The following is a 26,997-nucleotide window of genomic DNA, read 5'->3' as shown; positions in this document are numbered from 1 at the left end:
GAGTATGCCCTGTGCTCTATTTGCCCAGCAGCAGATGAGCTGTAAATGATTATTTCACCTAGTGAGATAAACCTGATTACCAAAACTGTGAGGCAGGAAAGGATTTCTTAGATTTCGATAATAAAACTAGACTTACGGCTGTCAAAAGTAGTGACTGGTTAATTTTCACAAAATTTAATTTTCAGAAGTCTTATTTACTATACGTAGTATTCCATAGAAGACTCATCAGTTTGCCACTTCAAATAAAAGTCTTAGAATAAAGTGATATTGCTCCTCATCACCATACTTTTAAATTCCCACTTAACATAGGAACTATATATTTTGCTTCAATGTCATAGATGTTAATTTCAGACCCTCTTTTCATCAAGGGCAATTTCAACTTCCTGGATGCTGGCTAATCCTTTTACTTTAGAAAGGAAAAAGATAGATAGATAGATAGATAGATAGATAGATAGATAGATAGATAGATGATAGACAAATGGACAGATGGACTTGGAAGCCAATGCACGTCCCTTTTTTATGGGTTGCTTTATCAAATATTAAAGAATGAACAGAAGATATATTGTTTCAACAACGAAATCCCACTAAGAGTAGTGTATTCGTTCAGATTTCAGCAGTTATATTTGCATCCATGCTATCAAAGCCCCTGGAATATTTTTCAAGGATTCTCTCTCACTTTAAGCTGTGCATCAGTAGCTACCGTGGGTCAGTGAGAACCATACAAAGGAGGGTCTTGGATTATGCCTACAGTGTCAGGCATTTATCAGATTTACACGTTGGTGATGATGAATTTCATATGTAGGGTGTAAGGAGCATATTTCTCTCTGAGTACAGACTCCAGTATAAGCCCAGTCAGTCATCCAAATGGAGGCTACATGAGACTGTGGGAAAGGCAAGCCAAATTCATCATCACAGCCTAAAAAGCACACAGCATTGTCAGACAGGATAAAAATATAAAATCCTCTCATAGGTTGTTTATTAGAAACACATCTAAAATTTACATATACTCACAGAACAGATTTGAATAGAAGAATGGGGGGGGGGGAGGTACATTAGCCAAACATTATGCAAAAGATGTCAGACAAAATTAACTTTAAAGAAAAGAGCATTATTTGATATTCTCCAAGAAGACAAAATTTAAAAATGAAGTAATGGAATCTTTCAAATGTCTCCTTGTGAGCCAGGATTCTTTTCATTTTTATACTATTTTGTAAAGGCAAATGGATTTTCTGGTGTGCATTTTCTAAGTGGAATTATTCCTAGTAAGTTTATAGCGTTTCTTGTCAGAACAGTGATATTGCATATGAACTCCCTTACATTAATTTAGATAATCAAGTTTCAGTGGCCCCACATTCTTTCTCAATTTTCAGCATATAAATTATCAACATTAGGGATCCCTGGGTGGCGCAGCGGTTTGGCGCCTGCCTTTGGCCCAGGGCACGATCCTGGAGATCCAGGATCGAATCCCACGTCGGGCTCCCGGTGCACGGAGCCTGCTTCTCCCTCTGCCTGTGTCTCTGCCTCTCTCTCTCTCTCTCTCTCTCTGTGTGTGTGTGTGTGACTATCATAAATAAATAAAAATTTAAAAAATAAATAAATAAATAAATTATCAACATTACTTAAAATCTGAGTTTCCCTCTGCTATGTAATATGTCAGGGTGGCATGGGCCCAAGGAATAACATCTTATTCTAACTGCCCAAATGTTTACAGGATTAGTCAATATTTAGGGAGACGGTTTTGTAACAAATACAAATATTTGTTTTACGGTAGTCTGTTAAGCATTTTTTTAAAGGTTTGAACATTCGATCAGCAGCACCATTAGTATAAGACAGCTATTACACTCTGTACTATTTCATGAGCATAGGGAATTTAGAATATTTTGACATGGAGCCCTATGCTGAGGGCTCCGGAGTTAGTTTTATATTTTGTCATACAACAAATTAACAACCTGGGGGGTGATAACACAGTTTTGAGCCTAAGGTAGTCAAAGCTATGTGAGTCAGCTCCAAAGAACTAGTACCTTAGTTGATTTTGAGAGATCAAATTTAAATGAATGTATCATCTCCAAATCCACTCCCTGGAGACAGATGGTGATGATGATGATGATGATGATGATGATTTTTTGTATCAGGAAAGATACAAGATTGGGGCAACATTAAGATAATGAAGCACTTTTGAGAAAAGGAATACCTAAAACATTAGCTGTACGTTTTATCACCCTTACATTGTATTTGTGAACTTCAGGATATTTTTGCTCAGAGATGGTTCTATAAATCAGATTTCTTTGGTTTTAAGTGATGTTCTTTTTCACATATTGTTTATGTATGACAATGAGATGTAAGCAAGTTGTTTTCTCTTATTGCCCTGAGACCAACTTGCTTAACTTTAGAGATATCTTCCAGATTTAGAAACCAGATTTAAGTAAACTATAAAAGCATGAGGACTGGGAGTAAGAGAAATTATATTTTCTTCTTTGTCAAAACCAAATTTAAAAAGTTCATTTGGATTTTACTATACTGTGCTAATTAGTTTTATAGTAAAATACAATGCTAACACCAACTGCAGCAATGATTTATACAGATTTATTAAAAAACTAGAATGCTATTGAAGTTTTGCTATATTTACAATGCTACATTTATATACATGAAAATACCCCTCAATATTAATGATAAAATCTTATGGTTTTAAAGAGGCACATTTCCTCCTAACCCACTCATCTCCATATATTCACAAGCCCCAAGATGAATTTTCATAAGTAATGTTTAGATTTGTGAAAGAAACAATTGAATATCTCCAGTATCTATCTTCCTTCCTTCCTTCCTTTCCAGCTTTGGGAGACACAGAAGCATATAAAATTTCATGCACAGATTAAGGTTTGTAAGACCTGTGATCCACATTCATACTTACCCAATGAGTTGGCTGCAACAGTCAGAAGAATTTGAGCAAAGTAAGGTACTTGTGTCCTAAAGCACTGAATAAAAATGATCCTCTGCAGACTTACACACACACGATATAAGAAATATGTTTCTTAGAAGTAGCATTTTAGGGGTGTCAGGGTTGCTCAGTACATTAAGTGTCTGCCTTCAGCTCAGGTCATGATTCCAGGATCCTGGTATGGAGTCCCATATCACAGGGAGTCTGCTTCTCCCTCTTCCTCTGCCCGCCCCTCCCTTCTGCTCGTGCGTGTGCTCTCTCTCAAAAATAAATATATAAAAGCTTTTTTTAAAAAGCAGCATTTAACTATCCTGTATAACTCTAAGAATGAATCACCAATGAATACTTTTACCCTGCAACTGTTGATCATGATTAACCAATAAAGTTTCCCATCTAGCCAAAAACAACACCCCCCCCCAAAAAAAGAAGAAACAAGATTGAAAATAATATAAGCTTGTGATTGTAAGACAAGAAGGAATTCAAAATATATAAATATCTTGAATGTTAATACACAAAGATAATTAGAAGAGGCTACCTGAACCTACCCATACTATTGAATACCTCTTAAAATTAACATAGCCCTGACTTCATGAGTATCTGAGAGCTTAGCCTGTTCCCAAGAAAGTACTTGAGCCATAATCTTTTATAGCAGAAAAGCAGAGAAATATACTTCAAAGTGGGTACCTATACTTCAATTTGCCAATAGGACTTTGCCTCAGTGACTATGTTAATTTCTCAATTGAACTTTAAAAAATCAATTCTCATTTTTTGACATTGCCGAATGATTTAAAGATTGTAGAATGTGAATACTAATATATCTGAAATGTTTTTAAATAGTCACCTTTTGGATAAAGGTAACCGCACATAGTCTTCTAAGGATTTGTTTTGGTTTCAATGCTTTGAAAAGAAAATATCATGGACCAGTAGGTCTTTCCACACCACTTTCTAAAGCTTCCTTGACTATGAAACTTTAGCCTGATAAGGCCTCGCACCTCTTCCTCATCAGTTTATGCTGCAACATGATGACAACATGGTTTCAAGGGTAATTTCCAATTACACCAGACCTGTAAACTGTGGGTCACTGAGATTATACAAAATTGGATTTGGCTTCCTTTTAAATTTCACATTCATCACATAATCAGGATATGAAGCATCCCACAGAGAGGAGGTGGCATTCAAAGGAACGAGCAGAACGTGTTTAAATAATACACACTACCAAATTTTACAGCTGTCCTTTTATATTCAAATGATATTATGCACACTGTCACGTTAAATCGAAAACATTTTCGATCTAAAAACATACTGTTGAAACAAACGACATAGTGAGAAACAAGACCAAAATCTATTTTTATAAAATATAGTCTATAATTTCAGATACAAAAATGCTACATACAACCATATTTAGATATCTTCTAAATTATAATCTGAGATTTATATTTTTTAAAGTTCTCTCTGATGAATTTCAAATTTAGTATTTTTACAGAATTTAAATCTCTATATTGAATCTTTAGGTTTCTTTTTAAAACTGGAACTGAACAAAAATATAATTCTAAAATAAGATTCCTGACTTCAAAGAACTGTGTCTTCAGATAACCTTTCTTCTTACTTAAATCATTAGGACCAACTTCCTTTAAATTATACTTCCTTTATTTGACTGACCTCTAAGTAGAAAACTTCATGATTTGGACTTCAGTTGGATTTTCTTCTGGTTTTTGGATTTCTTTATGCTATTTTGACATCACTATTATATTTTATCATACCTTCTCCCAAAACAAGTTGCTCATTATGTGCTGCTATCAAGTATGTTACTGAAATATAACCTAAAGGAAGAAATTAAGCTTCTTGCTTCCATTTCCCTTAAGCATCAGTGATCATTTCAATCATAACAATTGCCAGATTTGTACTTTTTATTCTGGATTCCTAATTATATAGGACAATTGAGGGTAATTCAAAAGTGTTTCAGAATCATCTACTGCCAAGATTCTGGGAAATGTCTTTTGCAAAACAGAATGTTAATGCTCTGAGGACTCTATTATATCTGCATCAACATGTCCTGTGCACTTTTATGGAATGAGAAGGTAAAGGGCTCATCATAATTAGTATTGTAATGCCACTATGTGCAGACACTCTGTCAATCAACACATATTGAGAACCAATTTTGTTTTAATTTTTAGTTACATATATTTGTATATTGTTAATTCCTAAAGATAACTAGTAAAAACTCATTATGATCAGTTTGATATATATTTAAGTGTATGGTCTTGTATAGATCTTGTGAAAGTATTGCAGGCCATGAATGTCTGCATCTGAATGATGAGAGGAAATAATGTTTCTTAAGAATTGTCTAAAATGAGCAACAATTCAATAGATGCTTCAGTTCTTAAACACATCTTTATTTTAAACTGAACTGTTGTGGGGAGCTATAAATAAGATTAACTTTTGGTCTGTTTCATAAAATAGCAAGTTTTATTGTGTTATCATGCTTAATATTTTAAAAACTCTTGACCTTACCTCATCTGCAATGACATATTTTGGTATATTAATTTCTTTCTGGCTAAATCAGTAATAGCCAGTTGTAATGACCAGCATGTGCATGCATGCACACACACATACACACACACACAAAGATGACAAAAAAGTAAAAAGGCCTAATAAAGAGCTTATTAATAAACTTCATTACAGAGAGGTGGCCAAGAAGGAAAGCCATGACTCTTTTTTCTATTTTATAAAACAGAGCACAAGTAATATTTTGCAAGGCTATGAATTTTTTTTTCCATTTGTACCATTTTTTTGGTAAAGTAGGACTTATTTTCCTTCCTTCTTTCTTCTTCTTTTTTTTTAATTTTTTTTTTTTGCATAAGCATCTACAAACTCTAAAGGTAGGCAAATAAGAACTATGAGACCAGTGAATTACTTTTAGATACTTCTGCTATGCTAATCAGGTGAGAGAAATCTGGGTTTCATATTAGGAGCCCTTCTAAATGGTTTAATTCCTTTACAGCTACCATTAGCTGTCAGCTTCACCGTGGATATTGTCCATGTGCACTTTGAGGTAGTCATTCCTTGTAAACTTCTTATGGCAAAACTGGCATTCTGCCAGTGGACGATTGGGATTGTGAGTCATCTTGTGTCGGATCAACATTTTCTTTAGGCTAAAAGCCAAGTCACACACCTAGAAAAGATCCAAAGATACCAATTATATTATACTGAAAAATCTGAAGATATGCCAATTTATCATTTATACAATATACATTATGCATATTCCTATTACCAAGTATGTCCTGATGGGCATAAGAGCAGAAATTGCTTGAAATAAATGGAATTTAACATCCCAACTAAAGGGTAAAGAAAATTAATTATAGTTACCAAAAGCCGATGCATTTAATGTGTGTATCCTTTGTACCGTAACCACTCTGTCTTCCCCTCTATTACTGTATTTAAACATGTCTAGAGAAACAACTCCTTGGGAACAATATCTTTCTTCCCATGATGGAGTGTACTGACAATTTCATATTAAACCTCATAAACAAAATCCCTAGATGGCCCAGAGGGCATCTGTCCATATGACATAAATAGTACAAGACACATCTCACCAGTGATCCCTTCAATTTAGTCCTATTTGTGATGTAAAAAATAACACTGCTTTAAGCATCCTAGGTGGAAGTTTATTACCCACAATTCCAATTCTTTATGTCTTATTATATACACTCATTTTACTAAGGCATCTAATATGTTGACTTCATATAAGCTCTGCTACATCGCCACCTGGCCCAACACACATGAACAGTCTAATAATTAAAAATATTGGGGCAGCCCAGGTGGCTCTGTAGTTTAGCACCACCTTCGGCCCAGGGCGTAATCCTGGAGACCCAGTATCCGGTCCCACGTCGGGCTCCCTGCATGAAGCCTGCTTCTCCCTCTGCCTGTGTCTCTGCCTCTCTCTCTCTATCTCTCATGAATAAATAAATAAAATCTTAAAAAATATATATTAAATTAACACAGAAGATGTAAGGTCTTCCTGCCTCAGTACCTTCCCACTTCTCATGATGTAGCTTCCTCTTATTGATTCCTTGGGGAAGCCTATATGATCCGTCTTCCAGAAGTCCTCTGTTAAATGCTTTCATAGTAGCTTTTCCTTTTTCTTTCTTTTTTTTTTTATTTTTATTTATTTATGATAGTCACAGAGAGAGAGAGAGAGAGAGAGGAGAGAGGCAGAGACACAGGCAGAGAAGCAGGCTCCATGCACCGGGAGCCTGACGTGGGATCCGATCCCGGGTCTCCAGGATTGCGCCCTGGGCCAAAGGCAGGCGCCAAACCGCTGCGCCACCCAGGGATCCCTCCTTTTTCTTTATTACACTTACCTTGAATATAATTAATTATTGGGTGATTTTTTTTATGTCTGTCTCCTTACTAATCTAAGAAACATTAGGGCAAGAGTAGTCATTCCATAAATATCTATTGCCTTAAAGAAAGAAAGATAGATGTTTGATAGATAGGAAAAGTCCTGTGAGCAATGTAGACATACCAAAGCATGTGAAACAACTCCAGAGAAATTGAAGAAGGTACTATAGAGGTTATTTTCAAGTAAAACAAAACAAAACAAAACAAAACAAAACAAAACAAAAAAAAAACTTCTACATTTCCAAACGTTTTGTAAGTATAATCAAAATTTGTTACCATAAATAACAAAGAATTATAATGTACCCCCTGTTTTCTATTTACCTGGCTCTTTCTTTAAACTTCATGTAATAAACAACAGATACCAAATTCTTCATTGGCCTCCCATTGAATGTAGATTCAAAATAAATTCCTTGCCATGGTTGAAAGGCCCATCAATTTGCTAACTTCATCTGCCTCCCTTCTTTCTCACTATGCTCTGGCTCTACTTGCCTTCTTACCTCCCCTAATACTCAGGCTCCTTCCCACCTACAGATCTTGATTTATGCTGTTCCCTGGGGGATCCCTGGGTGGCGCAGCGGTTTAGCGCCTGCCTTTGGCCCAGGGCATGATCCTGGAGACCCGGGATCGAGTCCCACGTCGGGCTCCCGGTGCATGGAGCCTGCTTCTCCCTCTGCCTGTGTCTCTGCCTCTCTCTCTCTCTCTGTGACTATCATAAATAAATAAAAATTAAAAAAAAAAACAAAATTATGCTGTTCCCTGAGCCTGGAATGTTCTCTTCTCCATGGCTGACTCCTTCTCATATTTTAGGTTCCTTACAGCTACTTTTTCAGAGACTTCTACCTTAAGTATTCTTTTATGCTTCCCCCCCCCTTTTTAAAATTATTCATGGGCTGTATCATAAAATGCAATTAGGTATTTATTCAGGTTTATTTGTTCAATGTCTGTACCCCACAGGAATGTGACTTCTGTGAGCACAGAGGACATAGTGTCTTATTCACTGTCTCATTTCAGTGTTCAGCACAGGGACTAGGTCGAAGGGCAAATATCAGCTTTCATTATGTGCCAGGAACCATTCTTTGCAATTCACAATCATTAACTTGTGCAATCCTCACATCATCCTTTTAGGCAGATACTAGTATTATGAACCCCATCTTACAGAAGGAAACTGACACATTGACATCAGTGTCTCAAGCAGGTTTCCCAAGGTCACAGAACTAAGTAGTGGTTTCCAGGACTTAAACCCACGCAGTCTGGGTTCATAGTCTTTACAACCCCAAGGACAGACCATTATTAAAGACTCAAACTTCAAATAAAGAAAGATATGTGAGTTGACATTTGCCTGGCTGACACTGTTTTTAAGAAATAAAAACCTCTGAGAATATAAAGGAGGTTCTCAGTTCAGCTCACCAGTGCTGAACTCTCAAGTTCAAGTTCATTTACATGGTCACCATGGGGAAATCACAGCAGCAGCAAGCTGGAGAAATGAAAGGAAGTTGAGCAAAACGCTGAAGTCATTGACTTCATTGACAATGACACTGAATTAAGAAGTCGTAGAAGCTCCACATAGGAACTGGGATGAGAACAACCCAAGAGATTGTTGAATGAGGGTCAGGTAGAGGATTAAATGTCAGTAGAAGCAGCTGATGTCACATTTGTGAAAGTGACTACCTACACATCACGTTTTCATGAACTTAAATGGAGCCTGCTTCTCCCTCTGCTTGTGTCTCTGCCTGTCTTTCTCTCTCATGAATAAGTAAATAAAATCTTTTAAAAAAAAAAAAAAACTTAAATGTAGTCATTAAGAAATTTGAAACTAATGTTTTGCATAAATCAGTCAAATGCGAGGACATTCATGGTCATTTTAGAATTACTAGAGAACAAGAAAGAATCCAAAGAGTACAACAGGGATGCTTCCTTTTCTTTCTTTCCACCTGCAGTTCTTAGCCAACCCTTCAACCTACTTCAAATTAGTATTAATTCACATGCCAAAGAATAGGAAAATATTTATTCTTTCTCTAAGGCAGCAGTAAACTGATTTTATTTTAAAGTGAAGTGAAACAACACATTTAACAAAGAATCTTGAGAAATAACATTAGAATTCTACACAAAAATCTTCAGTTAATATTTATCAATCACATGCAATGTGCCTGTCACTTCAGTTAGCAACAGAACGACAAAGCATTCTGTCCTGCCCTGTGGAGTCCGGTACTAAAAAGAAATATTTTCAAAAAATAAAAATTAAAAAAAATTAAAAAAGAAAAAAAAAAGAAATATTTTCAATGCCATGAACATAATGCTAGGAGAAGGAACAGATGAGAATGCAATCAAGTCTTCCTGGATGTATGGGTGTTCTCATGTCATAAGGTGGAGAATGATATCCCACGGAGAGGGAAGAGAATGTGCAAAAGTACAGAGGTATGACAAGCAAGGCTCATGTGGGGAACTGAAAACAGTTTACTAAGGCTGAAGAAACAGATTATTAGAGCAACAAATTGAAATAAATTTAAATAAGGGAAATAATTTGAAAAAGAAGTTAAAATTGAAGCTAAACCCTGATGATCTCGGTAATCAGAAGAAGAAACTGGAAGCATCTTCTGCAAGTAGTGGGAATTAATTAAAGGATTCTAAGTTAGAGGCTAAAGCTAAAATATCATTTAGTCAGCAAGCTGGAGAATATGAAACTGGAGTCAGCAAGGCCAATACGATTATTCCACTCCAAGCCAGAAATAATTTGAACATGAATTAAGATAGTGCTCATTGATTCATGCTTTTCAAAATATTCACTAAATGTTCTTATCTGCCAGGCAAGGTTCTAGACCTGGGGACACAGCAATTGACCATAAGAAAAAAACTGTCGTCACAGAGCTTATAATACAAGATAAATAATTAAACAAGCACATATGTGAGATTTCAGGTGGATATAAGTGCCATGAAGGAGAAGAAGAATATGGGTTGGGGTTAAGAAAGTAATGGAAATAAGAAAGAGAAGAATTTGAGTAGAGAACTGAAATAAGTATAGGAGAAGGCCATAAAGGCACCTGTGAAGGGGGTCTCAGGCCAGGGAAGCTGCCAAAACAAAACAAAACAAACAAACAAACAAACAAAACCCCCTACTCATTGGAAATTACTTAGTGTATCTGAAAAACAGCAAGGAAGTGATATGGCCAGAATGAGGTGGACATGGGTGGTAAAGTCACAACGGTTGGGATAGGAGGATGGGGGTACAGATCTGTAGGGACTTTTAGACTGTGGTAAAACTTTGGTTTTCACTCTAAATGGGATGAACAATCATTGGAGGGTTTAAGTAAATGAGTAAAATATAATCTATATACAACCTACACCTAAAACATATAAAATCTGACTCAGAGGTGGGCAGCTTAGGACAGACTGTGAGGAGCAATGGTAGAAGACGGATAAATTAAGAAACTACTACATTATTGCAGGACACTAAGCTGATTGCTGGGGAGATATGAAAAGTGTTCAGATTCTCAGCTTATTTTAAATGTAGGGCCAATCAGATTTGCTACTGGTTTGGATGTCAGAATGAGAAAAAGAAAGGAGTAAAGGTGGCAATGGAAATTTAGAGAGGAGGGACCCCTGGGTGGCTTAGCGGTTGAGCGCCTGCCTTTGGCTCAGGTTGTGATCCCAGAATCCGGGACCGAGTCCCACATTGGGTTCCCTGCGAGGAGCCTGCTTCTCCCTTTGCCTGTGTCTCTGCCTCTCTTTCTCTCTCAGTCTGTGTCTCTCATGAATAAGTAAATAAACCTTTATTCTCTTTTAAAGGAAATTTAGAGAGGATAATAAGTTTGAGAAATATACAGAATGAAGACTGTCAGGAATTACGGGGACTGAAATGGGGGCTACTTGGCTTTGAATCCTAGAATCCTGAGTTGGCCAGTTGTAAATAGTGGAGAAGAGGCAAGTCACTCAACTTCAGTGAGACTCAGTTGCTTCAGATAGGTGGAAACATCTGGATATCTCTGGGATGTAGTGAGGATCAGAGAAAATATATACAAACTGGATCACTAGATCTTTCTCACAACAGAAGCTCAACTAGATGATGCTGTTGGTCATGGCTTAAGGAAAGGTGTTTGGCATGTGGCTCAGAGCTTTAGTTTGGGTTATTTGGACATGGTGGAGCCCAGAGAGAGATGTATAGAGATGTATACATAGCTATAGAGAGATGTATAGGGATCATGTTCAGTGACTGACAATACTGGGGGAGATACTGATTTCAATCTAGAACACAGGAGAGATGTGTGACAGGCAGCTCAAAAAATTTGCCTCAAAAAATTTCAGAAGAAAGATCTAGGCAGGAGAAAGAGATCTGGAAGTCATCACCATAGGGATAAGAGCAAAGATATTTGAAGTTCAATAGCTATGGCATGCCGGGGGAGCTTCATGGCATGGTCATCCCATGACCAGGCCTAAGAGCCTAGTGTTAATGAATGAAGTGGCGTTTGAGCAAAATTGTAAAGAACCAAGATTAACATACATCAGTTTTTTCTTTACAATTTTGCTCATGCCACTCAAGTGCAACTCAAATGTCATGTGTATGCATCTGTGTGTGTGCATGCACGTGAGTGTTCATGTGTGTGTGTGTGTGTGTGTGTGTGTGTGTGTGTAAATGCTAGGCAGTGGGAACAAGGGATGCAGAGGAAGTAGTGTATGAAACCACACAGAACAAGGGACAGAGATGCAGATCAGCACCACTGATTCAGGAAACAGACTCCTTCTCTGACCACTTACAAAAGACAATTGTCACCAAAGGCTCTACTCATTGATCTCCGAAGAGAACCAAAATCCTTCACTGCTTGAACATTAGAAGCAGTAAGTGCCACAGGAGCTGACCTGGACCAGATCCAGGCCTTATCTCAACTGAGCGCCCACAGACTGACTTCGAGTTTGGTTGGTTAACTTCCTGTAGCCTTATGTTTTCTTGTTTTTGGTGTGTTTGGCTTGTCTTCTGTCCTGCTTTGTGTGCTGTGTAAGAAGCCAATTTTAATCACATAGTAAATTGTCCCTGGATCTGGAATCCTGAACCTGCTTTATAATTGTGATTTAACTTGGCTTTATCAACAAGCACATGAGAAAATGCTCCGCATCACTTGCCATCAGGGAAATACAAATCAAAACCACAATGAGATACCACCTCACACCAGTGAGAATGGGGAAAATTAACAAGGCAGGAAACCACAAATGTTGGAGAGGATGTGGAGAAAGGGGAACCCTCTTGCACTGTTGGTGGGAATGTGAACTGGTGTAGCCACTCTGGAAAACTGTGTGGAGGTTCCTCAAAGAGTTAAAAATAGACCTGCCCTACGACCCAGCAATTGCACTGCTGGGGAATTACCCCAAAGATACAGATGCAATGAAACACTGGGACACCTGCACCCTGATGTTTATAGCAGCAATGTCCACAATAGCCAAACTGTGGAAGGAGCCTCAGTGTCCACCGAAAGATGAATGGATAAAGAAGTTGTGGTTTATGTATACAATGGAATATTACTCAGCCATTAGAAATGACAAATACACACCATTTGCTTTGACATGGATGGAACTGGAGGGTATTATGCTGAGTGAAATAAGTCAATCGGAGAAGGACAAACATTATATGGTCTCATTCATTTGGGGAATATAAAAAATAGTGAAAGGGAATAAAGGGGAAAGGAGAAAAAATGAGTGGGAAATATCAGAAAGGGAGACAGAACATGAAAGACTCCTAACTCTGGGAAACGAACTAGGGGTGGTGGGCAGGGGTGGGGGTGACTGAGTGGCGGGCACGGAGGTGGGCACTTGACGGGATGAGCACTGGGTGTTATTCTGTATGTTGACAAATTGAACACCAATAAAAAGTAAATTTATTAAAAAAATAACTTGGCTTTATGATTGAATAGAGCTGACACTGGAAGGACACACCTCGTGTTTGTGCCTTCATAGCATATTGATGGCAGCCAACAAATCAGATAACTTAGATGAAATGGACATGTTCTTAGAGGCACACAAATAACCAAAACTGATTCAAGAAGAAATAGAAAAATTCCAGAGACCGTAACAACTAAAGAGATTATGTCAAGGAAAAAACTTCCCAACAAAGAAAAGCCTGAAACCAGAGAGTTTCACTGATAAATTCCACCATTTAAAGATGAATTAACACTAATCCCCTCAAATTTTCCCAAAAAATAGAAGAGGAAACACTTCCTAATTTATTCTGTGAAGGCAACATTACATTAATAACAAAGCCAGACAAACATATTATAAGAAAACTATATAGGTCAATATTCCTTTTGAATACAGATGCAAAAATCTTCAAACAAAAAACAAAAACTTTTGTTCTAAAGTATATTAAAAGGATTATAAGTCATGACCAAATGATATTTATCCAGACTGCAATGGTAATTTCACATTATAAAATCAAACAATGTAATATAGTGGAATAATAAAACAAAAGATTAAAAAAAAGATCATCGGAGTTGATGAAGCAAAACCTTTGACAAAATTCAATACCCTGTTTTGATAAAAATACTCAGAAAACTAGGATAGAAGGGAACTTCCTTAACATAATAAAGGGTATTTATGAAAAACTCACACATAACATCACATTGAATGGTGAAAGATAGAAAAGTAATGCAAAGAATGGACCTCAACTTCATACTATACAAAAATTAACTTAAAGTAGGTCAAAGACCTAAATGTAAGAGTTAAAACTATCAAACTTAGAAAAAAACCATGAGAGTAAATCTTCATGACCTTAAAATTGGCAATTCTTAGATCTGACACCAAAAGTATGCTGAGAAAAAGAAATAAAAGCAAATAAATTGGATGTCAACATGGAAAAGTCTTTTTTTAAGATGATATTTTTTTAAAATAATCTTTGCATCCAACATAGGTGCTCAAACTCACAACCCCCAGACCAAGAGTTTCATGCTCTGCTGACTAAGCCAGCCAGGTGCCCTTAACATTGAAAAGTTTTGTGCATCAGAGGATATTATTTAAAAAGGGAAAAGACAACTTATGGAATGTAAGAAGATATTTGTATATCATATATCTGGTAAGAGTCTAGTATCTAGAATTAACAAAGTACTCTTAACATTCAATCATTTACAATAGCAATGAAACAAAAGACAAATATAACAACAAAACAAAAGACAAACAACGAAATTTTAAAATGGGAAGAGGTGTTGAACAGACATTTCTCCAGAGAAGATACAAATACCAACAAGCAAGTACATAGAAAGATGCTCAATATTATTAATCCTTTGGGAACTTTAAATCAAAACTACAAGGAGATATCATTTCACTCGCCCTAAGGTGACTATAATTTTAAAAAGCAGAACATTACAAGCATTGACAAAGATGTGAAAAAACTGGCAGTTGCAGGCACTCCTGGCCGGAATATAAAATGGTGCAGCTATTATGAAAAATAGTAAAGCAATTCCTTGAAAAGTCATCACCATATGACACAAGCAATTCTACTCCTCGGGATATACCTCAAAGAATTTAAAATAGGTACTTAAATACTTGTATGCACCTGTTAGTCTCAAAGCAATTCACAATAGCCAAAAGGGAGAAACAACCCAAATGTTCATCAATAATGAATAAACAAATTGTGGTATATCCATACAACAGAATATCATTCAGCCAAAGAGGAATGATGTATTGACACATGCTACAAAGTAGATAAACCTTAAAAACATTATGCTAAGGACCTAGTCACAAAGGTCACATATTGTAGGATTCATTTACATGAAATATCCAGAATAGGTAAATCTGTAGAAATGAAAGAAGATTAGTATTGTCAGGATCTGTGTAGAGTAGGGAATGATTCCTTAATTGGCATGGGATTTTATTTGGGAATATTAATGTCTGGACATGAGATAAAGGATATGGTTGCACATTGTTAATGTACTCCATGCCAATGAACTGTTCACTTTATTTTTTTAAGATTTTATTTATTTATTTGAGAGAGAGAGATAGAGAGAATGCACAGGCATGTGAGCACGAACATGGGGAGGGGCAGAGGGAGAAGCAGACTACTCTCTATGCAGGAGCCCAATGTAGGACTCGATCCCAGGACCCTGACATCATGACCCGAGCCGAAGGCAGACCTTTAACTGACTGAGCCACCCAGGCGCCCCTGCATTGTTCACTTTACAATGATTGATTTTATGTTATGTGAATTTCATCTCAAAAAAAATCATTACCTTGGGAGTGTGAAGAACACATATATTGGAGATGGACTGTAATAAAACACAGGGAGGGTGCAGGCTGCGCACTGCTAGTGGGAGTAGAAAGTGAGATGAAGTAATGGAGTTTAATGCTATTTAGGAAGGAGAAATACTGGGAGTGGGTGAGAAAGGATGACTTCTATCCAGAATGAGTAGATTAAGAGTTTAAATTTTGGAACAAAGACGGCCAGTTCTCTACAGAGCAGGTTGCATTTCAGGGAGGTTTTGAAGGCATTAAATTAAAAGCTCTACTCAATGGACCAGTTTGAGCCATAGATAAGGATCAGAGAGTTCTGAAAATGTGACAGAAATAAATGAGATAGAAGTAAATAGAAAAAAATTGGGCAGCCTGGATGCCTCAGTGGTTTAAGCGCGGCCATCAGCCCAGGGTGTGATCCTGGGGTCTCAGGATCCAGTCCCACATCAGGCTCCCTGCATGGAGCCTGCTTCTCTCTCTGCTGTGTCTCTACCTTTCTCTCTCTCTCTCTCTCTCTCTTTCTCTCTCTGTCTCTCATGAATAAATAAATAAAATATTAAAAAAAAAAGAAAAAATCATGCCTGTAACATTAGAGGTTTTTTCAGGATTTTTTTTTGTTTTAGTTTTTGTTTTTTTAAAATAACATTATGGTCCACTTAAGCTTAGGAAGTAGTCAACAAAAATATTTAGCATAAATGAAAGTTGAGTTGAATGTGATGGTAGGAAGGTGTCCATACACAGTTCATATTATTTTCTATCTCCCGTCAGTTATTTGTGTAGCTGTACAATTAAGTGATCTAAACAGGTTCTGTCTATAATAAAAAAAATGTTTCCAATAAAAGCACCAATGAATTAAACCAACAAATTATTAAGCTGGGGCTCGCTCTACCTCCAGTTCAGGATAGAGCTCTACATGTGTACATTTCTTTCTCCACAAGTACTTCTTGCCTTAAAGAAGTTCACTGTTCATACAGGTATTTTTATGAGTAGGCTCACTGGGAGTACATTGTTGCCTTAACCTTACCACCAAAGTTTCATGGAAGGACAAGGAAAACATCTCGTGTATGTGAGTTTCCTTTCATGTGGATTGCTTACCCCATACCTTTTCCGTTGGGATATGCCAATGGGACTAAGTACTGAGTTTCCCTCTACATTTTAAAGAGAATTCTATACTATGCAATTTCACACACTACAACTTTAATGTTTCTTCTTCTGCTGAACTACATTAATACTCTTTTTGCTATTTTTGTGTTAGAAATAATGTTTTCCCTAAAGCTGTGTCAATCTTCTGTCAACTGTCAATCTTACACAGAATTGTGACACTGTTCATCAAGAAACCAATTCTTTCCTTAATTAATTAACACTCAGATTGATTTTACTGACAGTGGTTGTATTTTTCCTTTCATAAATAGTGTAAACTATGTTGATAATTTCATTTCAATTCAAATGTCACAAGCAGAAAATCTAAACAATTAGCAATATTTTTTAAACAAAGGAGTTTGTTTATATTTTAGAAATTCATGGTTAGGCTATAACAAAATAAATAATAGCTCTGATCAATTACATCTCTGGTTTAGCTGTCAGTAACCTGTCAAAGATTTGGGTGGACACATGAAAGCTGCCTTGAGTCGTCACGCACTTACACCTTGTGAGAACATCACAATTACATTAAAGAAGGTTGCAAGCATGCCCTAAAAAAATTCTGTTTATTTGCTGCAGTAAACTAGGATGAACAGAATTACTACAAAGTGGTTACATGGATTACACAATCAAAGGATATAAGCAGCACAAGGCATTAATAGAATGACCAGCACTGCAAAACACACACACATTCATATATATACACATAGTTGCACAGACCCAGACACACCCGCTACACACACATCTGTTACTGGAAGACACTGGGGAAAGAAAAGAGAAACCAAACTCACATCACACTGAAAAGGTTTTTCTCCGGTATGCGTCCTCTTGTGCTCATCCAGGCCTCGCTTCTGGCTGAAGGCTTTGCTGCACTCGGAGCACTTGTATGGCTTCTCCTGCAGTCAACGAAAAGAGATGGCCATGAATCTGGGTGAACTGAGAGCCCTCCTCACTAAGGTATACGCGTGGGGATATTTTACCGAGCTTCTGTAGGGTGCCGCAGCCAATCCAGAGCAGTGCCATGAGTTATTTTCTTTTAAGTTTTCAGGAGAAACAGCAACACTCAGTGTCCGCCTGACAAACTGAACCACTTGCTCGTGGTAGTTCATAGTTCCAACATGTACTGTAGTTCTCTTATTTTTTTATTTTATTTTTATTTGTTGATTTGAGAGAGAGAGACTGAGACAGACAAAGAGCAAGGGAGTGGGAGAGTATAAGCAGGAGGAAAAGCAGAGGGAGAGGGAAAAGCAGGCTGCCCGCAGAGCAGGGAGCCTGATTTGGGGCTCCATCTCAAAACCCTGGGATAGTGACTGAGCCAAAGGCAGACACCTAACCTGTTGGGCCCCTAACCAGGCACCTTGCAGTTCTTTTAACTAAGTCATACCTTAGCAAAGCTAGGTTGTGAATGACTGACATGATCTAACTACTAAAAGAACTGAACTCTAGGTTTTCTTTTGGTCTTGGTGGGCCACAAAAATTTACTGACACTAAGGGCATCACGGACTAAGAGAGTTTGGGATCCCTGATCTAGATGGTGCAAACTGCTTACTATCTCAGAGAACGAAAACTTCAGAACAACATTTCCATCAGATATTGGGGATATGTATAAAAAGCAATACAGCTCAACTGTGATTTAAGATTTTCATCTCTATTGCCCAATCTTTCTATCCTATGTAGAATGTTCTTTTCTAAAATCTAAACTACTTTCTTAAATGAAGCATATTTATAAATTGTTTGTCACAGACTCTTAAGGAAAAAGAAAAAATTCCTACAGAAAGAAAAACTGTCCACATTCCCTAGCCACCTTTGATACTAGGTACTTACATTACCATCCTTTTCACTTGGAAAGAATTGCAAAATAAATTAAAATTGTTTAAAAAAAATTGTTCCACTAAAACACCTCCTCAAAACAAACAAAAAACAAACAAACCCAGCTGGCCATTACTAAACAGTGCATAAATAAAAAGATTTGGGGAAAATTAAACTATTTGTTTAAAGTAAACTTGCAGTAAAATTTTTTCCAGATACATCTTCAAAAATGTTATAGTTTTTTTAGATTGAGATAGTGTGTATTTAATTTCCTGTTATGTAGATAAATTCCATGCATATTTTCTCCTTAGTATTTAAGAGTATTACAAAAATTTCCAGACCTACAAAATCAAACTGACATGTGTGTGCCTACCAACTAGGTCTTAAGGAATCAAACATGCCCAGTACAGGTGTGACTTTCAACACACCCCCACCCCCACTCCCTAAGTGCAGTACCTCAGCACCTCGTCTGTATACATCCCAGAGGTGACCACTAGTGCTGGGAATGGAGTTTATCATTCCCTGGCTTTTCTCTATATTTTTGCTGCCCATGTATGGAAGGATCTCTAAGTAAGACATAATATTATGTTGCCTTTTAAACCTATTTAAATAGTGTCATACTGTATGCAAACTTTGTGAGTTTTTTTGAAATTGATGTATTTTTGCTCAACATTATCTTTTGAGCTTCTAGCCCTCAATTTCATTTTGTGAACACATGTAGTTTCTACTCATTCATTGTTAATACCATATCATATTACATTCAACGGCTATACCCCAATCTGCTTATATATAGTATCCAGTGATGGGTAGTTCATGTTTTTCAATTTTTCACTCTTACAAATAATGTTGCTTTGGTTTTTTTGTACACTGTATACTTGAATGCAGGTAGGTGTAATTTCTGTGGCATGTGTATCTAGAAGTGGGATTGCAACTTCAACTCTTCTAGGAATGGCCAAACTCTACAAAGTGGATAAGCACTTTTACACTCCAACATCCAGTACATTCTTATAATTCTATCACTGTATTTTACCAATTTTGAGACTTATGAGGGACATGATGAGTGTATACAAGTTTAAAATAATTATGTTCCTAGAAAATAGGACCTTTTATGAATTTGAAGTAATCTTCTTTATCTGTAATAATTCTTTTTTATTTTAAAATTAATTTAGTCTTCATATAGCTATAAAAGCTTTCTTAAATTTGCCAGGGGTGGGGAAATAAGGGAGATGTTGATCAAAGGGCAGAAGACAAGCATCCTCTGGAGAGCTAATGCACAGCATTGTGATTTATAGTGAACAACACTGTAGTATTATTTCACAGGTGCTACGAGACTAGATCTTAAATGTTCTCAACATACACGTGCACATACACACAGTCATAAAGGTAATTATATAACATGATGGAAATTTAGATAACACTATGGTGGTAATCATATTGCAATATATAAATGTATCAAATAAATAAATACCTTGCACTTTAAATGTATATAATGTTATATGCCAATTATACCTTAGTTTAAAAGAAGGAAGAAAAAAATAAATAAAATAAGCATTTGCCTGGTATATTCATATTTGTACTTTTAAACAGTCTATTCTTAGGTATGAGGAGTATCCCCATAAAAAGTACCCCAACTGGATTTTCTTAACCTTCCCTTATATCACCTTTTTAAAAGACAAGTCTGCTTCTTAATATTCATTGCTATTTATCATTTATTATAGTTTAATGACCATTATGATATACTAATATATTTATCTATTAATATTTGTTATTAATTATATATTTAATATATATATTTAAAAACATATGTGAATATACTTCATCATTTTATTTTGGGCATTGCTTTTTATCTTGCTTCTCATTTCCCCCCCTATATTTTCTTACATGTTTTGGATTAATGATTTTCCCCTTGTATCATCATAGAAGTTATGAATACTATTTCTATCCCCTTAGTGGTTATCCTTAACAGTTCTATCACGTACATTGAACACAATCTAAAGTTTATCTGTATGTTTTCCCTCCTACTGAATAACGAGTCCTGCAGAATGCTCCTGTCTCACATGTTATGTGTAAGTTTTTTATTTGTGTCTTGGCTTTAAAGCTTGATATGGAATCATTATTATTTAACACATGAGTATGGTTTAGTTTTATACATTCTTAATGATTACTTGACTTTTCATGCTTTCTGACCTTCAGAGGACCTGATGATGGTAAATTCTTCTTTTACATTTGATTGAAAATGACTTTATTTCTCATTTGTTATTAAGTGAAAATTTACAAATCCAATTAGATGTATAACAGACTATTTTTCACATCTCTTAGCTATTTCCATCTCTCTGTATTGCACCATTTGCAAACTCTTTAGAATCAGCTATCAATTACCTTCAGGTAGGAACCTGTTAATCGGATCATTTGAGTTTTTAATTTCCATTAATATTTTAAGCTTTTGTAAGTTTTTATTTGGTTCTTTTCAATTATGCTTAATTTTTGATAAAATCTTATTTTTTACTCATGTTGCTTAGAGCTATTTAAAAAATATGCTAGACATTTATATAATTTACCTCATCTGATAAATCATTGTCTTAAGTTTTTTTGAAATCTAATTCTGCTATTTGTGGTTTCTCCTGTCTCCTGCTCATGGCTCTTGTTTCTTTGGAGTTATGGGCTCATGTTTGGTGGTCTTTATCTGTTAAAATCCGGTGACCCTTAGGTTGAGGGTATGTCCCTCCGGACAGCATTTGTGTTTGCTTCTGCCAGGCATTCTGGGATGCTATCAATCAAAGGCCATTTTAAGTTTATTTCTTGCTATAGGGTTTTCTGGTCAGGGAAGTATTTTAGGTCTGAACTCTAAACACACTTGAGGGAAAGACTGTGGTTACAAACTCGAAGGAGAACTCTTTCTCTCTAGCCAGCAATTACTCTGAGACAGTTCAATGTCCTAAGCATCTCTGTCTGCCAAAGGCAGATTATTTCCAGTCCCTGATTTCATTTTGAGTATCACTTTTCTAGGGTCCCAGCACTGTGGTTGGATGTGGTTCCATCTTGTCCTATAACCTAAATCCAGAGCTTGCCTCCCTTTCCATCACCACTGAAAACCAAATCTTGAATTTACGGATACTGGCAAACACACTGAAGGTGTTCTCATTCTCAACTTGACCTTATCACTCTGGCCTTCAGATTCAGTTTGCTTTGTTGGATTCTGGGGATTATTGTTACTTTTTTTCCCCACAAGTCCAGCATGGATGTGTTTTGTATAGGATCTCTGTATTTTAAAGGACTGTTCAAAGTAATAGAAAAATACTGCATTTTCTTGGCAGTCCAAAAAATAGGATGTTTACTGCTTTTTTCATCTAGTCTAAATCAACAAAATCTCTTTTCTCATATCACATGACCTTTGGTGCCTATTATATCTTCAAATATTGCCCAGTTTAAAAAAAAAACTTGAAAATGTAGTTGTAGGTATTTAAATCAGAAATTTCTTGGAGTTGCTGGGACTTTTATTATATCCAAATGATTTACTTGTATTTTAAAAACATATAAAGATATATAAATGTGATGTATATGAAAAGAAAAAAGGAAAGGTTTTCTCCGTACAATCTATCTATAGAACAAGATCTTGTGAAGAAGTAAATCACTGTGGCAGCTGCAGTGACAGCTAAGTGTCTGGCAGAGAACAACCGAAGACAAGACCAAGTATCTGGATGACTTCCTAAGAGAATGATAGAAGTTTCCAGGAACAAAAGGCAATGAGAAACAAGGTCTGTGCATCACTGATTAAGAACACCCCTCAAATTCCTAAATTTCTTCTTAGCAGGTACTGTCTAGGTAGGCATCCTACAGTGCCCCATGGATACTAAGAAAGGTTCTGAGCCAGTGTATGGGGAATCTGGCAAAAGGATAAGGGTTTTATAGTTATCACAAGTTTTCAAAAACCCAAAAGTGTATTATGCACTGGCTTGGATTGAATAAATAATGTTTTACACACACATTCACCCACTCATATATTGATATTTTTCAAATGTTTATAAATACTATTGGTGATTATTTCAATACACTTTATTTACAAATGTCACTGAAATTTTATTACCTTCACTTATTTATTTTCTCTTATAAAAGACATTAAAAGTACAACTATCAAGTGTTTCTATGTGTGTGTTGGCAGGAAAAATGGGGTTTCAATTTTTCCTGCCAACAGGAATTGAATTCCAATTCATTGAATTTCCAATTCAATAAGTTTGAGAATTATAGTTGTAAAAGGGACTCATTTAATGGAAGTAGTTCTCTCTTTGCCTGGATGTAAAAGGGACTCATTTAGTGAAGTAGTTTTCTCTTTGCCTGGACTTTTTATCAAGAACCATTTGAAGCTGAGGATTCCGTGGGGTTTTACCCTAAGATTATCAGTTCACATAGGGCTCTACAATCACACTTCTATGTCAGTCTAGAAAGAAAGGTCCTCTGAGTCCTTTAGGCTATAGCAAAGTACAGTAAGAAGCCATGTTTGCCTTTCATGTCTGTCCATCTCTCTTATCCCTAAATCTTAAACAATATACAATTTTCTTGAAGATATTGCAAGGAAGGATATAATTTCTGACAGATTTGGTCACAATGCCATATAGTGCTCCTTGAAAAGAACTTTAATGTACACCCTTGAAAAGATTTCAGGTTTTTTTAAAGATAATATTTATTTATTTAGAGAAAGAATGCACATGCATGAGTGAGTGGGGGGAGGGATAGAGGAAGGGGGAGAGAGAATCCCAAGCAGATTCTTCACTGAGCATGGAACCCTGAGATCACTACCTGAGCTGAAATCAAGAGTCGGATGCCTAACTGACTGAGCCACCCAGGCATCCCTGAAAAGACTCCAATTTATAGTGAATGGCACCAAAGCATGTGTTAGAGAAAATTCCTGTTCCAGTAAACAGTTTGTATACTGGAAACAAAGCCAGAAGATCACAGGTCACTCATCTCAAATTTAAGAAAACCAAATTAATTGAAATAGGAAGAAAAAAAGTATATTTTATTTTTCAGAAAATAAAAACAAAACAAAATTGCATCCTTCTTTACTAATTTCTTTCCAATTACTCTTAGTGTGCCATGTGAAAGAAATTCCACCTCTCACATGGTGAGCATAGTTGGGCCCAGAGAATAAGCTGAGTGGTACAAAGACACTTACACTTGTTCCTCCTCTCCTTTTCTCTAAAAATCATGAAACAAAACAAAACAAAACAAAACAAAACAAAACAAAAAAACTATGCTGTCTCTAGAGCATTCCTAAGTATTCTCAGCCCTAACTTCCCAGTCCAGAAGAACCCATGCTTGTGTGCAAGGAAGGAAGAGAACTTCAATTTCTAATCTTTGCTGCCCACCCTTATCATAAGGTTCACTGAGGATGACAGCAGTTAGGCAACTGTACAGGAGTTGATACAACAAGAGGCCACATGCCACAGAAAGCTAAGGAAGTCTGAGTTCTTATTGGCAGGTTAGGCAGCAGAGGTAAGGCTGGGTTATCTGCTACCTTCCCAAGTATACAGTGGAAAATAATTTGCAGGATGGTGTGGCTGAAGTGTTTAAGCAAGTTTGGACATTGTTGGACTTCCAAAGGTCCCATCACTCCTTCCCCACGAAGAACTCATACAGTATCATCATTATAACATTAATCCTCCACTACTTCTCTTCCTTTTTATCTTTTACTCCATTACAAAATCTTTAATATGGGCACAAAATCTGATGCAATAAAATATCATGGAAATTGTAACACCGTTTCAGAGTGGAATATGTAGTATAAATTACACATTTTAACTCATTAGCTGGATTTAACCAGAGACAAAATGATTAGGTCCTTGATTAATTCTGTTTCTGAATGATTACACAGTTTAACTGACAAATACCTTGTCCTTTGTCATCATAACTGGGGAATCATTACTAAATGGAGGCAATCTATTTGTCAGTTAAACTGTAATCTGTCAAAAAGTAGAATTAATCAGTAGTCTAATCAGCTCGCCTTTAATCAAAAAGCATTTGGCAGAATTCATTCAGAAGGTAGGATTTATAGAGCTCTATACCCTGTACCTTGTTATATAGCTACTAAAAAGTCCTATTTTTGTGTTGTTAATGCCCATCTGTATTTTAAAAAAGCTTCAAATGTTATATTTTTTCCAACATCAACTGAATTAAATCTCAAAATCGTTTTAGAAACAAAGTTATATTTTTAATAAATCCTGGAGGGATCTTGATGTTGAAGTTCTTTAAAATAGATATTTTTTGGAGCTTTCCTCTTACTTTAGCTAAAGGATTGCTTGCCAGGATGGAAAGAAGCATGACCTCCATTATACAGATTACCAAAACCAAGGATGGATCATGGGTAGATTATCTGCATGTCACCAGTAGATATTGTGAATATTACTTCTGGTTATTTTTATGTTAGGCCCAATTAAGTAAAAAACAGAAAATATAACAAATGAGCTTTTCTCCTTGTAGTCAGAAGTCAAGGTAAATAGTATAAGGAAGTCATAGAATGCTGGCATTTGTGACAGTGGTAGCCTGAGTCCAATAAAATTGAGAAATAAGAATCAGTAAGCAATTAAAACAAGCTGACTAGTGAGTATGGTGAGGACTAGCAGAGCCTGTGGTATTTTGAACATGTATAAACACAGTTGGCTTATGATAGGGCTCAATCTATAAGCCAAACACTGGCTTTCTGGTTGTTACATAGTATGTGGATATATTTGATGGACAAACTTTTCCTTTATTTGTCTTGCTCAAAGCTATAACAAGGCCAGAGTGTCCATGCTGTTAATGAAATAACTTACATGTGAGCAACTTGAACATCAAATACAATTTGAGAGAAGAAGCTCACTGAAGAGGAATCAGATATGGAAAGAAGTCTCTTTGTCACTCTTTCTCACACACACACACACACGTATGTTAGGATATAAAGTTATCATTGGTTGCAAATTAATTTCGTTTGATTAACTTTTCTAGACTAAATATTTCTAGTTATTAAGATTTCCCCACTAGAGTTCAGAAAAATGATGACTTTTGCCAGATGATCATTCCCTACTTCTAAATTTAAAAGAAAATCTTAAAAACCTCATGAAGCAGAGATTTGGTGTGAATTTCTTAAATATGAAATTTCTAAATAAACAGAAATTTTATAAATTTCTAGTTCCCCATTTTCTCAGCAGCTGTAGCAACAGTTAACTTTCTCCTGTTGGGCACATGGCAAACTCTGGGAGAGGGGAAACAGAAAACTTGTGACTAATACAAAAGCATCACATTTTTGTAGCATTTGGGGCAAAGTCATTTAACTGTTCTACTCTTCCATCTACAAAATGTCTCACTCATTTCCAAGGTAGAATGTAGAGACTCTCATATAAGGGAAGGCCATGTTCAAACAGCCTTAGACTTTTGTCAGCCTGCACTCTGGTAAGACCCATTTGTCAAATCTTCCTTAGGCAAGGCACAGCCTGAGCCCTCCACTGTGGTCTAGAGCAGAGTTTCTCAACCTCAGTACTACTGAAATCTAGGGCCAGATAATGCTTTGTTTTGGGGAGCTGTCCTGTGTACCCACTAGATGTCAGTAGCACATATGTCTCCCCTCCAAGTCTATTTCCACTGCATCCTGCAGTGGCCCTGACACTGACCCGAGGTCATCCTTGACACATGCTCTTCAGGGTGGCAGAAACTGTGAAGTCCATGCTGATATTTCCAGATTTTTCCATTTTACTAGAAGCCAGCTAATTCTCTTCATAAGACTGGTTTTGTAACCAAAAGATGACTACCCAATTCCATAAAATAACCAATTTGCAATAGAGTCACAGGTGAAATTTAGAGGGGGCTTTTCGAGTGTGGCCACACAGGCTGCTATTACACACAGCTGAGGGGACAGATCTATGGCCCACAGCACAGCATGCCATATATCTAACAGCAACTCTTAATGGCCCCGTTTCTGAAAGCTCATGTGCCACCAGCTGCACACAATCAAAATGCACTGAGTTTCCCTCTAACGAGCAGCCTTGCCTAGAAAACTTCTTTTACAGATGTTTATAGCTTTTGTGACTTTTTATTCACCATCTTATTTTTATAGCTGGTGTGATCTTTCAACATATGACAAAACAAACCCATGTCCTAGTAAACAATGCACCTAAAAATTATAAGTCTTTGCGAAGCTTACAGAAAGCTAGGAGAATATTTAGAGCAGGTTTCTACATAACACATCCATAATTGGTTTTGCATTGTAGCTAATGGAAAACACACTTTCTATAAACTAGGAGAATGATTGCACAATTCACATATAGAAAACTAAAAATAAGCACAGTAAATAGAATATAATTCTTATATTAAAGTGTATACAAACTTTAAATAGAAACAAGAAGGCACTTAGCTCCCTTTTAATCCACTCTTGAGGCCTACAGAATAATGCATACGAGTTAAATGGCTAGAACAAAGCTCTAGCACTTGCAGAGAGATGATAGAAGAGCTAGTCTGGCATAAAGCAAGCAAAGAATCGT

General features: G+C 36.4%; 1 protein-coding gene and 1 long non-coding RNA gene across 11 annotated transcripts in view; one reads left to right on the top strand and one right to left on the bottom strand.

Annotated features, from left to right (window-relative positions):
- Positions 1-4,155: 4,155 nt before the first annotated feature.
- Positions 4,156-26,997, bottom strand: part of PRDM5 (PR/SET domain 5) — a 200,509-nt gene continuing 177,667 nt past the window's right edge. For 9 of the 10 annotated variants that reach the window (XM_072788558.1, XM_072788557.1, XM_072788560.1 and 6 more), the window contains 2 exons: positions 17,473-17,577; positions 4,156-6,107 (listed from right to left, as the gene is read on the bottom strand). In XM_072788558.1, coding sequence (XP_072644659.1) covers positions 6,083-6,107; positions 17,473-17,577 — 130 coding nt within the window. In that variant the 3' untranslated portion in view covers positions 4,156-6,082. Of the gene's footprint in view, positions 6,108-17,472; positions 17,578-26,997 lie in introns of those variants that run through there. The other variant, XM_072788566.1, reaches the window with a different exon arrangement.
- Positions 24,399-26,997, top strand: part of LOC140611742 (uncharacterized) — a 29,426-nt gene continuing 26,827 nt past the window's right edge. Inside the window, exon 1 of the long non-coding RNA XR_012012880.1 lies at positions 24,399-24,526. This is a non-coding gene — a long non-coding RNA (uncharacterized lncRNA). The remainder of the gene's footprint in view (positions 24,527-26,997) is intronic.

Source organism: Canis lupus, chromosome 20 (assembly GCF_048164855.1).
Source record: "Canis lupus baileyi chromosome 20, mCanLup2.hap1, whole genome shotgun sequence".
Classification (NCBI taxonomy): domain Eukaryota; kingdom Metazoa; phylum Chordata; class Mammalia; order Carnivora; family Canidae; genus Canis; species Canis lupus.
This window is presented reverse-complemented; position numbering and strand designations above follow the sequence as displayed.